Genomic DNA, 14,432 nt, shown 5'->3' on the forward strand with positions numbered 1-14,432 from the left:
AAAATGAAACAATACAGTAAACATACTTTGAAAAGTATAAAATGTTGCACAAATATTTGATATTACTAAAACTGGATTGAAATTTTCAATATTGCATTTTTGTAGGCCTTAAAACATTGTACACCTGAAATTTAGTCACATCTTAAAAAAATTTTTTTTATATTTATTTATTTTGAGAGACACAGAGAGACAGAGAACGGGCAGGGGAGGAACAGAGAGAGAGGGAGACACAGAATCCAAAGCAGGCTCCAGGCTCTGAGCCATCAGCACAGAGCCTGATGCGGCGCTCGAACACACGAACCATGAGATCATGACCTGGGCCAAAGTCAATTGCCTAACCGACTGAGCCACCCAGGCACCCCGAAATTTAGTCACATCTTAAAGAGAACTCCAAATTCTAACAAGATTACCCACCTTGTTACAAGATTACCCATTACTCAACTAAATACTCCCCTGCAATATTGCATTGTTGGAAGGAAAATAAAATGATTAGGGCTTCTGGTAATTACTTCAGAAATTACTTTCAAGGTTGCTTTTTTAAAGATGTTACTGAGCAAGAACTAAAAAAAGGGGAAAAAATAGAAGGAAAGGAAAGAAACTGAATAATACTCTCAACTTGTCATCTCAAAGACAACTTATATTTTGTAATTCAGAGTCAAAGTGTCCTTGAAATGAAGGACTAGGGAGTATGAAAATCATTTCCCCAATTCTTAATTCTCCAATATGCAAGCATACATAAGAAAGAAGTGTAGCACAAAATGCTTTGGGAAAACATTTTATGTCTTAGGAAGCTCTCAGTAAAATCACAACTTATCAAGAAATACTGAGAATACATTAAATGGTACAATATACTCAAAGGCAAACAATCTCCTTAACTTGCTAGTACCCCACAACAAAGGTTACTTAATTCTGGCTCCTTATTTCTTTTTTAATGATTTCATTTTTCTGCTTAAGTGTGCTTTAAGTCTCACTATGACCAAACAAAAAGTCATTTTTATGCAGTTATCTAAACACACACACGAGAAATAAATCTGTTTATACAGCTTTAGTTAATATAATGGTGAGTTGATTCTACCAATGCTGATAATGCCACTAAAAATGTATTGTTAGTGTACTACATTGACCATTACATTGTACAAAGCAGTTGTACAATCATAAACGAGTGACAGTTAATCAACTAAATGCACAGATGACATTTACTTCCTATTATTCACCCATTACATTTGGGCAAGGGTAGGGAGGGGACCTAGTCTTGCATTCAAAGTTGAAAAAATATTTCAACTCTGTAGATTATATTGTGACAGGCAATTATTCAGTGAGATACATTTTTAAAACTGTTTAAGGCAAGCAATACTAGGAAAGACATTTATAATTTACATGACAAAGATTAAGCAACAGACTTACATGTGATATAAATAAGATACAACCAAAATCCACTTTAACAACATACTGGAATTTTTATGGGAGAATTTTTCTTGAAACAGCTCTTTGAATGTAAATTTGATCAAAGAAAGCAAAACATTTATCATATTCAGCATAAACAGTAGCTTTATCCACTCAATAAAAGATCAGTGAACAAAAATTTGACCATGTTAAGCATTTTCATTGCTAAAGTGAAATTTTCCATTGTATTTTTCTAATGAATATAAAGTGACTGAAGTTACTCCTTTGGAGTAACATATATACAACTGGCATTCTCCCTCCAGACAGTTGAAAGTTTTACAATTTACTTCAAAATAATTTGTAGTGTACTGTTTCTCAACTCTTTTCTAGCCCAACACATTCAATATATATAGCACACAGAGAGATATCAACAAATACAACAGAAAAATTTTTACATGGCCTATTCACATGGGGAGGGGGAGGGTCCTGTATCCGGACTGGGGATGGAAGAGTGTATTTTACAAATCCTTCTGGGAGAATTAACTTAAGTAATTCCCTCTCCCAGCCCTCTAGGAAGTTGGCTGAGGAGGAAAGGAAAAGAGGCAACATTTAATTTTTCCCCCTATAGGTACTTGCTAATTTATGAGTAAGAAGGAGCAAGAAAAGCTGGCACATATACATCCCCTAGGTTATGCAAGGGATTAAGGAACTTGAAATTCAGTGATGTAACTACAGTATCCATATGGACACACAGGGCAAAGGCAGGATAGCACAATGGTTAGAAAGACAAACTTGAGCCACACTACAGGACAGCCACATTACAGGATAAACTCTAGTACTAGTAAATTACTAGCTGTGTCAGCTTGAGCAAGCATGCTAAACACTCTGGGCCTCAATTTGCCTCTCTGCAAAATAAGGATAATAGTATCCACTGTATTTTATATTAAATGAATTAATACAGTAAAGAACTTAAAATAGTGCTTACTTGTGTCAGGCCATATTCTAAGTGTTGGTTAAAGAAAGAAACTAGAAACCACAAGGGACTATGAAGGCTAAAAGTAACAGACAAGTACTACAGAGTCAGTACCTTCAGAGGAAGAACACAAAGAATACTGCTGAGAAGAGGGGAGGTGCCCTAAGGACACACTGTCAGGGCTGTCCACAGCTGCCCCATGTGCTGGACTGAATTTATAGCAGCAGTTGGGGAGTGAATCTTAGAATAGTGAGAGGCAACTGCGGCTAGCTGTCAGGAGCCTGACACAACCACAAAATTCAGTAAGCTAATAGTTAAGAACACTTAAATAACTTTGTTAATAGCTAGATACAGCATTCCTTAGCAAGTGTTTCTATTTTAGTGGTTTGTGTGTCTGCGCATGTGCACATACACACACACACACGCACGCACGCACGCACATATAAAGGAGATTTAACACAAATATGCATATATGAATAACTTTTAAAAATCAGTGATTTCTCAGGGCACCTGGGTGCCTCGGTCGATTGACTATCCTACTCTTGATTTCCACTCAGGTCATGATCTCAGGGTCGGGGGATCAAGCCCTGCATCAGGCTCCATGCTCAGCATGGAGCCTACTTAAGATTCTCTCTTTCTCTGCCTCTGCCTCTCTCCCCCGCTTGCACACTCTCTCTCTAAAATAAAAAATAAATAAGAATTTTTAAAAATCAGTGATTTCTCAATGAATTGTCAATAATCTTTATATTTCATTCAATTATTTAAAAAATACAATGGATTTTTGTGAAATTGTATTGAAAAGGTATAGAGAGAATTCCAACAATGAGTATCTGACAGACAACTGGATATTAATCAGCTGCTGGGAAAAGGAGTAAATACAACCAGGCACTCAACTTGTAAGCTATAAACAAAAAGTAAACTGGGAATCGGAATGTGTACCTGAACTTTGCCTTTACTTCTATGTTCCTCAAACAACCTCCCAGAAAGCACTTTTTCCTTACAAACCTCATTATGTAAAACACTTGGTATCAAAAGGGATGACAGGCCGAAGCATAAAACCTCTACTTAGTAAAAATTCCTGAATTCTATATATTGACAGATGTCATAAAAAGGTGAGTCGGTGAGATCTGCCAGATAGAGACCTGTTCACCACATGCAGACAGAGAAGCCACCGAGTGAAAGACGGGAGTCTCCAGAAATGCAAACAATGTACAAGTAGGGAACACTACTGTTCCCTGCATGAACCACAAAGAAGACCTGTTTTCCAAAGAAAAACCCCAATTTAATAAGATATCAAAGCAACTTTCTGCTGAAATGCAAAATTTAGTATTTGTCTAAACATTATTTTAGTGAATGATGACTTTCAAGGCACAAAAATGAGGACATTGAGATGTTTCATTGGAATTTTATACAATACCCATGTCCTCTATTTTCCTGGAGACTTATTCTATTTTCTCATTTGACTTGAATTACAGGCCAACAGAGTTATTTCATTGCTACAATCACCTTCTCAGCTCCACCTAGATACAAACAACTTTTGTAAAAGCTAAAGGCTGGAAGAAACAGTTTTCTCTTCTCATCCAAGAAAAACCCTGAGTCAACTTTCATATATTGTCAGCTACTGCAGAAATCAGTATTTACATTAAAGGAGACAAAGTTCAAATACACAAGATGCTACAGGACAAGAGTATTCCCTCTGGTAGATGAAAGGATAACAGAAATCTCCAAAGCAGCTACAACCATTTTGTCACAAGCGTAAGAGCATGAGAGATGGCCTAAGTAGAAGAAATAGCCCCCGTCCAAAGAATTCATTGGCATTCATCCATTTCTAATCCCTTCCACCTCTTCTTACCTTTTCCAGGACTCTTACATTCAATCTATTAGTAGCCCCCCAACTCCTTCACCCCAACCTAGCCATCACACCAAAACACATGCACACATTCTCATTCTCTCTCTCTCTCTCTCTCTCTCTCTCTCTCTCTCTCTCTCTCTCTCTCTCTCTCTCTCTCCTCCCAAATGGGAATCTTAAGAAATTGGGAGAAACTGAAGGTAGTATATTCATTCCAAAAGGAAAAGCTTTTTTCCAAAGCTTCACTATGGTAGGACTTCTTACCATGAACTGCAGAGTAGATTCAGTGGGTCAAAGCCAGCAAGCAGGAGAGATGGCAGCCATTCCTTATATGTTGTCTGTGCTTTAATTGCATGACTTATAAATTCAGAAATATGGTTCCATGGTGCCAATGGACAACCTTTCTTCAAAAAGTAGCGAAATACTAAAAATTTCTCATACTTCAGGCAGTATGCCAGATGAAGTTCATTAAGCTGGGCTCCATATTTCAAAAGTATATTCACAATTCCAAAAAACTCGCAGCTCCAGCAGAAAGAAAGAAAGAAAGAAAGAAAGAAAGAAAGAAAGAAAGAAAAGAAAAAAGAAGACAAGTTAGACTTTCATAAGAAAAACATTCTTGCAAATAGTTAATAGTCTAATAGCTCTCTTCCTGTTGTTGTAGGCTCTTGTTTCCCATGTAAAGTTAGGCAGTCACTGGGGGAGGCAGAGAGCTTCTCCTGCCTCTGTTGGGTTTTTATTACTTTTAACTCAAAATAATCTTAACGCCAAAGTGATACATTTTGGGGGGCTCTCATCTGTAGTCCCTTCACATATCTAGTGAACTGGGACTAGAGAACTAGGGGAAAGGGAGTATTCTACTTATTAATTTACACTCTCCTGCATGGTTTTTAATTTTCAGCTATGAACAGGCAGTGTCCTTAGAATTTTAAAAATTCATCTTAAGTAGATAATTTAAAAGTTACCATTGACAAACAGAAAACTCTTCTCAAATTGTGATATTTTTGTACAATTATCTACAACAAAATATTTACTAAGCCAAGTTCATAAACAATGTCATCAGTCCCTAAAGACAGAAAACTCATTCTAGGAATTTCCAATATACCATTTCCTTTAGCAATAGCCTTAGTCAATTTCCCTTTTACTTTTAAATTAATAATCGTAAAAACAAGGAAAGCTTTTTTACAAACAAAAATTTAACTTCGTTTTATATTTTTAAATTAATCTTCTCTATCAAGTACTTCTACAGAATAAAAGTGTATCATTTTAGGAGCATTGGAGTGGCTCAGTCGGTTGAACATCCAACTTCAGCTCAGGTCATGATCTCACAGTTCAGGAGTTTGAGCCCTGCACTGGGGACAGGAGAGACCCTGTGAGACAGAGCCTACTTCAGATCCTCTGTCCCCTTCTCTTTCTGTACCTTCCCTGCTCAGGTTCTCTCTCTTTCAAAAATAAGCAAATTTTAAAAAATATATATATCTGGGGCGCCTGGGTGGCTCAGTCGGTTAAGTGGCTGACTTCGGCTCAGGTCATGATCTCGCAGTCCGTGAGTTCAAGTCCCGCTTCGGGCTCTGTGCTGACAGCTCAGAGCCTGGAGCCTGTTTCAGATTCTGTGTCTCCCTCTCTCTGACCCTCCCCCGCTCATGCTCTGTCTCTCTCTGTCTCAAAAATAAATAAACGTTTAAAAAAAAAAAAAAAAAAAAATATATATATATATATATATATATCATTTTATACCTATTAAATTGGTTTTTTTTTTAAATGTATCATCCAAGACTGATAAATTGTGGTAAAACTGAATGAAAATAAGTGTAATCCTTTTCCAAGAGAGCTAATTGGCAAGATGTATCAAAGAGATATCACAGCAAGTTATAGGGGCACAAACTCTGGAGCCAGCCTGTTCAGCTACTTAGTAGCTATGGGATTCTGAACAAATTCCATAAACTTTCTGGCACACAACACTAGCACCGTACGTGTATCTGTAAAATAAAATTTTATGTAAAGTAAAACAGCATAGTGTGCCTGGCTGGCTCAGTAGGTAGAGCATGAAACTCTTGAAATCTCAGGGTCATGAGTTCAAGCCCCACGCTGGGTGTGGAGCCAAGTTAAATAATAAAGAAACAAAAAACCAAATAGAATAGAATAGAATAAATACATATCTTAGGAATTTATCCAAGACAAAATAAAAAAGAAATTATATCCTATTGGCAAAATATGTTAACGACAGTATTATCTACAACAGACTTATTTTTTCTATAATGGACTTTTAAAAGAAAATTACCTAAACGTTTAACGAGGAGCAAATAAGTACAAAATATGATATGGTCATCAAAAACTGCAATCATGGTGGTTTTGAGACCACATTTTAAAAACTATTTATGTTGGGGCACCTGGATGGCTCAGTCAGTTAAGCGTTCAACTTCAGCTCAGGTCATGATCTTGTGGTTCATGGGTTCGCCCTGCGTTGGGTTCTGGGCTGATAGCTCAGAGTCTGGAGCCTGCTTCAGGTTCTGTCTCTCCCTGTCTCTCTATCCCTCCCCTGCTCTCTTTCTCTCTCAAAAATAAATAAAAAACATTAAAAAAATTTTAAATTGTTTATGCTATAATTGTAACAAAACTTAGTAAACATGTATGTTCATTATGTGAAAGAAAATATGTAATAAAATTATTCTCCCTTTGAAATTGGCATTAATCCTATTTTAAACTATAATTAAGTAATATTTCATTAATCACAGTATCATAGAACCTGAGTAAATAAGAGGCATAAAAATTATTGATAAAACAAGTATAAAATGTTTAAACCGTTATATGAAACTAACTCCTTCTAAGGACTTAATGTCTAGAACTTGAAATGAGGTTTTAAAAGCAGTTAAAAAAACAAATACATAAGTAAAATGTCACCTAACCCCTGCATATTTTCATAAATCTATGCTGTTTAATCTCCAATTTGTGCTTTTCTTTAGTTAAAACCTTAAATGGCATTTGCTTTACTTTTAGTTATTTACACAGCAATTAGAAAAGACAAATTAATAATTCCAAAATTTCTTTATAAAAATTAAAAACTTTTTTGCCTGTCTACCATCTTGTTATTTGTTCCTGATAAGAAGTCCATCATTCATATCATTGTTCTTGAAAACAGTCCTGTATGTATGTATTTTTTGCTCTAGTTCTTTTCAGATACAGGAAACCTGACAGATTTGTTGCCAACAGTCTTGCACTACAAGAAATGCTAAAGGATATACTTCTGACTGACGGTTTTAAACAGTTATCACCAATTTATTTCAACCACCTCGACCTCGTTTGACTAGGCTCTCGTTATTTTGCCTGCAGTTATTACTTGCTGATTCCACTATACACATGGACTGTTGAACAAGTTCCAATATATGCAGGTAAAGTGTGAGAAACTGCCTCACTACAAATGGGATGTATAATTCTCCAGAAGCCTGGCAATTTTCGAGGCATGAGTGTTTACATGTGCAATTCAGGGACTGGTTGAACTCTTCCCTCAAAAGCTTTGAAACCATCAATAGCCTAACCACAGATACTTTAGCTCTTAATGATCTAGCTCTTAAAGAAACATACTTTTGCTACAGAATACAAAGGTAAATGAAAGCCCTAAATGCAAGCTATTAGATTAAGTGCTACAGATGGCTTCTCTAGCCATTTTCTGTTTAGAAAAAAACCTACAAAACAATTAGTGGCTTTCCTATTAAAATTTCAATATAGCACCTAGACATGTGGCTCCTGCTAAGAAAATGTGAGAAACAAGGCCAAAAGAGAAACCATCCATCTCTAAAATGTGGCAGGAACATTTGCACACACAATTCCTTATAATAACAAATTTTAGTGAGTATTTATTCAGTACCAGCCAGTGTGCTAAATGTGCTATGTGGAAGATTTGCCATAATCCTCACAACAACCCTAAGAAGTTAAGTTCTATTATTATCTGTAGTCTAGATACAAAACTGAAGCTTAGACACAAAGCTAGTAACTAGCAGAATTGGCATAATTCCACACCAAAATCTAACCGGTGAATATGGCATGGCAAATACATGAAATATGTCTCCTCCAACTATTACGAAAACTGAACACTTAATGAAATAGTTAAATGAAATTGGGGAATATTTTAAGCCCAGACCTGTTTCCCAAAGTATATTCCATGGACCACTAAATCCTGGAAATGATCTATATGACAAAGGCTCCATATTGAAAATATTTGAGAAACTCTATATACTCTATGATGAGGAAATATTGGAGTTCAGAACTGACAGCCAAGAAAGAATTCTTGCGGCATTTTGGTGCAATTAAAGGTGGCTTTTATTGTAGTATGGGGATAGTACCAGCGGGCAGAAGAAGATGTCTCAAGAATTCTTCCTTGGCCATTGGCTCTGAACCCCAATGTTTCCAATGGCTCCCACAGTGGAGCCAGGAAAGAAAGAACTATAGGATGAACTTATTTTTTTAAAGTATGCTAGAAAATAAATACATAAAAGTATGCTAGTTACATTTTCTTTTTTTTTTTAAATGTTTATTTATTTTTGAGACAGAGAGAGAGAGAGCATGAACAGGGGAGGGTCAGAGAGAGGGAGACACAGAATCTGAAACAGGCTCCAGGCTCTGAGCTGTCAGCACAGAGCCCGACACGGGGCTTGAACTCACGGACCATGAGATCATGACCTGAGCCGAAGTCGGACGCTTAACCGACTGAGCCACCCAGGCGTCCCTACATTTTCAAAGTAAACACCAAAAATGTCTTCTTCAACCTCCAGATACATTTCAGAAGAAATATCTTTAAAATTAAAGAAATAGGTCTGTTAAGTGAGAAAATCACAGGCCCCACATGGCATCACCCGGGTTAAGGCCCTGAGTCAGTAAACCAAGGCTTAAGACCTAACATAAGTGCAGTTTAAACTCCCTAAGGAATATGACTTAACCAGTCAACACGGAATTTCCTCGTCAATATTAGGAAATTTACTGATGGGCCCCTTCCATCTCCTTAAGAGGGCAACCTTGCCTAAACAATGTATTACTTGCTAATAAATTCCTGTCTCCTCTTTTTATGCCCTCCAGCTGCCTTTAAAAACCTTTCTTTTGTCTAGTTCAGGGGAGATCTCTCCTTGCTAGATGGGATGCTACCCGATTCGTGAATTGTTTAATAAAGCCAATTAAGATCTTCAAATATGGGGCGCCTGGGTGGCTCTGTTGGTTAAGTTTCCGACTCTTGATTTTGGCCCTGCGTTGGCCTCTGAGCTGGCAGCACAGAACCTGCTTGAGATTTACTGTCTCCCTCTCTCTCTGCCCCTCCCCAGCTCTCTGTCTCTAAAAAAAAAACAAAAACAAAAAAACAAAAAAACAACTTTTTTAAAAAAGATCTTCAAATTTACTCAGTTAAATTTTTTTAAACAGGTCCAATCATTAATCTGAAAAAAGCATAATAAAGAGTTTAAAATGCCCAAAAAGTCTATAACAGGAACAAAGGTATATTTATAGTAAACATAAGGTTGTCCTGTTTCAAACTTGTGTAGATTCCCTCCTTTCTTTAGGACTTCACAGACATCACCATAAGAAAAAATATTAGAAGACTTTCAGGGAAAAAAACTTACTTAACATTGCTTACCCCTTTGTTTCCCAAACTTGTGTGTCTGGAAACCCCCTGTGTCCTATGCAATATCTAATGATCTATAGAAATAGTACTCTACAAAACACACTTTGGAAAACCCAGGTCTAAACTTCTCAGCCTTGTGTCAGGACAAGAGCCCTCCTAAAAGCTTATGTGACTGCTTAGTACTACATTACAGACCCTTTTCTAACAAAACTACCATTTATATGGTAAATAAGAAACACAAAGTGAAGTAGATGATCATAAAACTTTATCAGCATGCCCTGAGCTTGTAGAAAACCTCTTAAGTAGGTGTATAAGCTCCAGAAACACAGGCACCTTCCATGTTATGACTTTGATTACCACATATCATTGAGCAACAATTGGCCCTAAGGTTTACATAAACTTAGGTTAAAATATAAATTACATGGACATATGCACATAATTCCCTTAACACTTAAATTCTCTCTCAAGCCCTGATGAAGAATTGGAAAAACTCTGGAAGAGCATAGAGATTAAAAAGAAATAGTCCATCCTATTTAACACAGATATCAAGAAATAACTATGCCACCTTAAGAGACTGCACATTGTATAGACAATAAAAATCAACAGATACTAAGAGAAGAGGTTTAAAAACTAAAAAAACAAAACAAAACAAAACGTCTAGGCCTTATTTTTAGGGTTGTACCTTTTCCATCATTCTGCTCTTTGAAATTGAAAAATGTGTACAGAAGTAGTGCCCTGATGACAGGAGTACAATGAAAGGAAATTCAACATGTTAACAAGACTTATTTTAAGGAAATAGAAACAGGCAAACATGTTCAGCATTTTATGTCCAATTAGCCAACAAAACATCTAACCAACTTATTAGCTGAATTGTCAAAAGGTCATATAGTAAGTTTCAGCCATCAGCTGAAAACAAAATGAAGACATTAGGTCCTGCCTGATGTACCCATGTGTGATATGATGATGAGAATGGACACAATTTCTATAAAACTAATGGGATAACAATAATCAGCATCAATTAGAAAGACAAAATCAGGGGCGCCTGGGTGGCTCGGTCGGTTAAGCGTCCAACTTCGGCTCAGGTCATGATCTCATGGTCCGTGAGTTCAAGCCCCGTGTCGGGCTCTGTGCTGACAGCTCAGAGCCTGGAGCCTGTTTCAGATTCTGTGTCTCCCTCTCTGCCCCTCCCCTGTTCATGCTCTGTCTCTCTGTCTCAAAAATAAATAAACGTTAAAAAAAAAAAAAAAATTAAAAAAAAAAAGAAAGACAAAATCAGGTCAGTTAAGCCATGGTCATGTTTTACAGTCATATACAAAAGGCATTAACACGTGTTCAAACTGTCCTGAAATTTCTCAGCTTCCCTCCTCCTTTACCCATTCCAGTTAAAAGAGTCTTTTTCTTGTATTTTCTCATTTGTATTGAACTACTTAGCTATGCTCTTGAAAGACTGGCTTTCATGTCACTGCAGTTGTTAACTTTTTAGCCCAAAAGGACAAGGACTGCTTTTGTACAGTGGTGCAGGAGACACCTTTCCATCATGCCTCATAGTGGTGAAGAGAGTTAAAGATCACTGCGGAAGCTCACCGTCTCAAGGGGAGACAGAACAAAAATGTCTCGGAATCCTGAGCTGAAAAGTTAACTTGGCTGAATAAAACCATAAAGAAGGGAAAACATAAAACCCAGAGCCATTATTTGTATTTATTATTTTCACCACCTTTCCATGTTCATTGTACTATTTGCAAAAGGAGACAAAAGCTTACTAAAAGCACAACAGGCCAATAGTGCAAGAAGGGCCACAAATACTAAATTTCCATATGTCAAACACACACATGTGAAAACAAGTTTCTGACTCATTATTACTAAAGTCAGTGTTGAGTAAATCTTTTGATTTTATACCAAACTAACATTATTATAAAAACATATGGCTACTATAAAAATAAAATTTCAAAACTTATGCCACTAAACTTACCTTTTAACCAATCTCTGAAAACTTGAATATCTAATAATAATTAATTTCACTAAATATAGTCTTTCAAGCTCTCTGCTACCATTTTTGCGACCAAAACTCAAGTTCTTATTAATAGTTGATAAATAGGATAAAGGAAGTTCATAGCTTCAATATAGAACAAAAGCACATAATAGTTATTTTAAATAAAAACTATATTCAACTATCCTTGCTTTTTAAATGGTAATTCTAATTAATTTAATTAATTTTAGGTGTGTGACTACAGAGAATCCAATTTTTTTGAAGATTTTATTTTTAAGTAATCGTTACACCCAACATGGGGCTCAAACTCACAGCTCCAAGATCAAGAGTAGCATGCTCTTACAACTGAGCCAGCCAGATGCCCCCAAGAATCCAAATTTTAAGATGCATACTTATTGAAAGAAATAACCACAACTTAACACATTTTTCAATTTTGATTTTTTTTCCTAGATGGCTATGCTGTCCTCTTGATATACTAAAACAAAACCTACTGTGAGAATGACAGTTTTCTTGCATGATCAGCAAAGTTCTATATGGAGTTCCAAAATAATCAAGTGATACTCACATTACATGTACAGTGACTGACATGCAAACTAACAGATGTTAATTAGCTAATATAAATGTAGTATAGATATTAAAATTTAATTGATATCGTCTTCTAGCTAAATGGAGGATGGCAAGGAGAAGAAATTAACCATGGTATTTTTTTTTACTATGTGCCAAAAATTGTGCAATGTACTATACTCAGGTCAACTCCTTTATATACACTCATTAAATGCAAGCATAGGTGATTATGAGGCTACCATCTTTCAGATTTAGTCCCTTGGGAAAGGCTTCCCCTTCAATTAAATTCTCCACAAAGTAGGTAATAGTGGCAAAGATGTCTCAACATCTTTACGGCAATTAAGTCTATTGCCATGGGTTGCAGGCAAACAAATGAAAAGTCAATTAGAAAGACTAGGAGAATGCACCCTTATAAAACAGGTATTTTGATGGTATAGCTTTTTCCCTATAGACTAACAAGTAATACCTTCCAATGACTTTTCTCATGAAAAAACCTACCTTACTAATTAAGAATACATTTGGTTCAATTACAAGTTCCCATACGGGGGTTAAAAAAAGCTGATAAGCCCTTTTTTAAAGCCACAAAACCAGATTTCAATTGTGGCCTATAGGGCCACTTCACAGAGCAAAATTTCCAAAAGTAGCAAAAACAAAGGATGTTAGTTCATGTCTGTGATCAAGTACCACTATACATCATTCTGATGCTTCTTCACTTTTAGTTTTCAGCAGTTCGATTGTTTTTTGAGCATGCTCTTTTTTTTTTTTTTCTTTTGGCTTTCTCCTGTATCAGTTTACTAAACTTTCTAAATCTAAAAATGCATACCTTGATCCAATATTGGGATACTTTTGGCCATTATTAGTTCACATAATTTTTCTACAGCAATCTCTTTCTCCTCTCCTTCTGGACTCTACTGACATTAATGTCACTCTGTTGATGTCATCCCCCAGGACTCTGAGGCTCTGTCCTTTTCTACTTCACCTAATCTTTTTTCTCTCTTCTTCCATTTGGATAATTTCTATTGGTTTATCTTCAAATTAACTGACTCCTTCCCCTTCCTCTGCCTCTTCCATTCTGCTATGGAACCCATGCAGTGAAATTTTCATTTCAGATATTGTATTTTCCAGTTGTAAAATGTCCAGTTGGTTCTTCTCTCATAGTTTTTATTTCTCAGTTGAGAATTTCTACCTTTCCATTTATTTCAAGTGTATTTACCTTAAATACTACACTATGATAGCTGCTTTCAATTCCTTTATATTTCCAACAGCTAAATTATCCCAGTTTGATGCCTGTTCATTCCTTTCCCTTGAGAATTGGTCATAGTATACTTACATGTCAAGAGATTTTAAACTGTATCCTAGACATTGTGATGCTATTGTTGTATTATAATCCTTACTTTTGCTTGTTTATTTTGGCAGGCATATGACCTGCTTAGTTTCAGACTGCAATTTGGCTTTGCCTTCTACAGACCACAGTTCTGTAGAAGTTCAGTTCTCAAAGACTTTGTTATGCTATTTTGGGTCTGGTCCCACAAAATGTGCCACCCAGAGGTTACTCTGAGACTTTGGGTGACAGTTTAAATCTTGTTTACAACAATGTCTATCTGTCATTCAAAGAGCGGGGTGAACTCAGGACATATGCAGAGAATCAGAGGATACCCATCCTTCAATTCTCTCTTCTCCAGAATTCCCCTCACCCTGTCTTTCCCATGGGGTTCAACCTTCCTGATTCCTCAGGCCAGAAAAACATTAATTTTAAGGTGTTTGAGGGTTAACATTAGCACTATGTCATATGGTTTAATTCAAACTACACTTAGAAGCTGATGAGGCATGAGTTTAGCTGCTATTCCTCCAAAAGGTAAAATGAAGGCTAGAAAAGACTATCATTATATTGGACAAACACACATAAAAACTATCCAAAACCATTATGTTCTGATATAATCTTTTTAAAAGGTCATTTCCCCCACATCGGGCTTACTGCTGTCAGTGCACAGCCTGCTTGGATCTTCCATCCACCCCCCTCTCTGTGCCTCTCCCCAACTCGTGTGCATGCTCTCTTTCTCATGCTCTCTCAAAA

The 14,432-nt window shown here is 36.4% G+C and overlaps 1 protein-coding gene across 4 annotated transcripts in view; it reads right to left on the bottom strand.

Moving 5' to 3' along the window:
* ASB3 (ankyrin repeat and SOCS box containing 3) overlaps positions 1-14,432 on the bottom strand; it is a 113,591-nt gene that overhangs the window by 19,146 nt on the left and 80,013 nt on the right. For 3 of the 4 annotated variants that reach the window (XM_019420534.2, XM_053890692.1, XM_053890691.1), the window contains one exon: positions 4,470-4,727. The exons of the other annotated variant lie outside the window; for it this stretch is intronic. In XM_019420534.2, the coding sequence (XP_019276079.1) occupies positions 4,470-4,727 (258 nt within the window). The remainder of the gene's footprint in view (positions 1-4,469; positions 4,728-14,432) is intronic. 4 annotated transcript variants of the gene reach the window in all.

The sequence above is a fragment of the Panthera pardus genome, unplaced genomic scaffold, assembly GCF_024362965.1.
Source record: "Panthera pardus isolate Hobbes unplaced genomic scaffold, ASM2436296v1 HiC_scaffold_25, whole genome shotgun sequence".
In the NCBI taxonomy this organism is placed as follows: domain Eukaryota; kingdom Metazoa; phylum Chordata; class Mammalia; order Carnivora; family Felidae; genus Panthera; species Panthera pardus.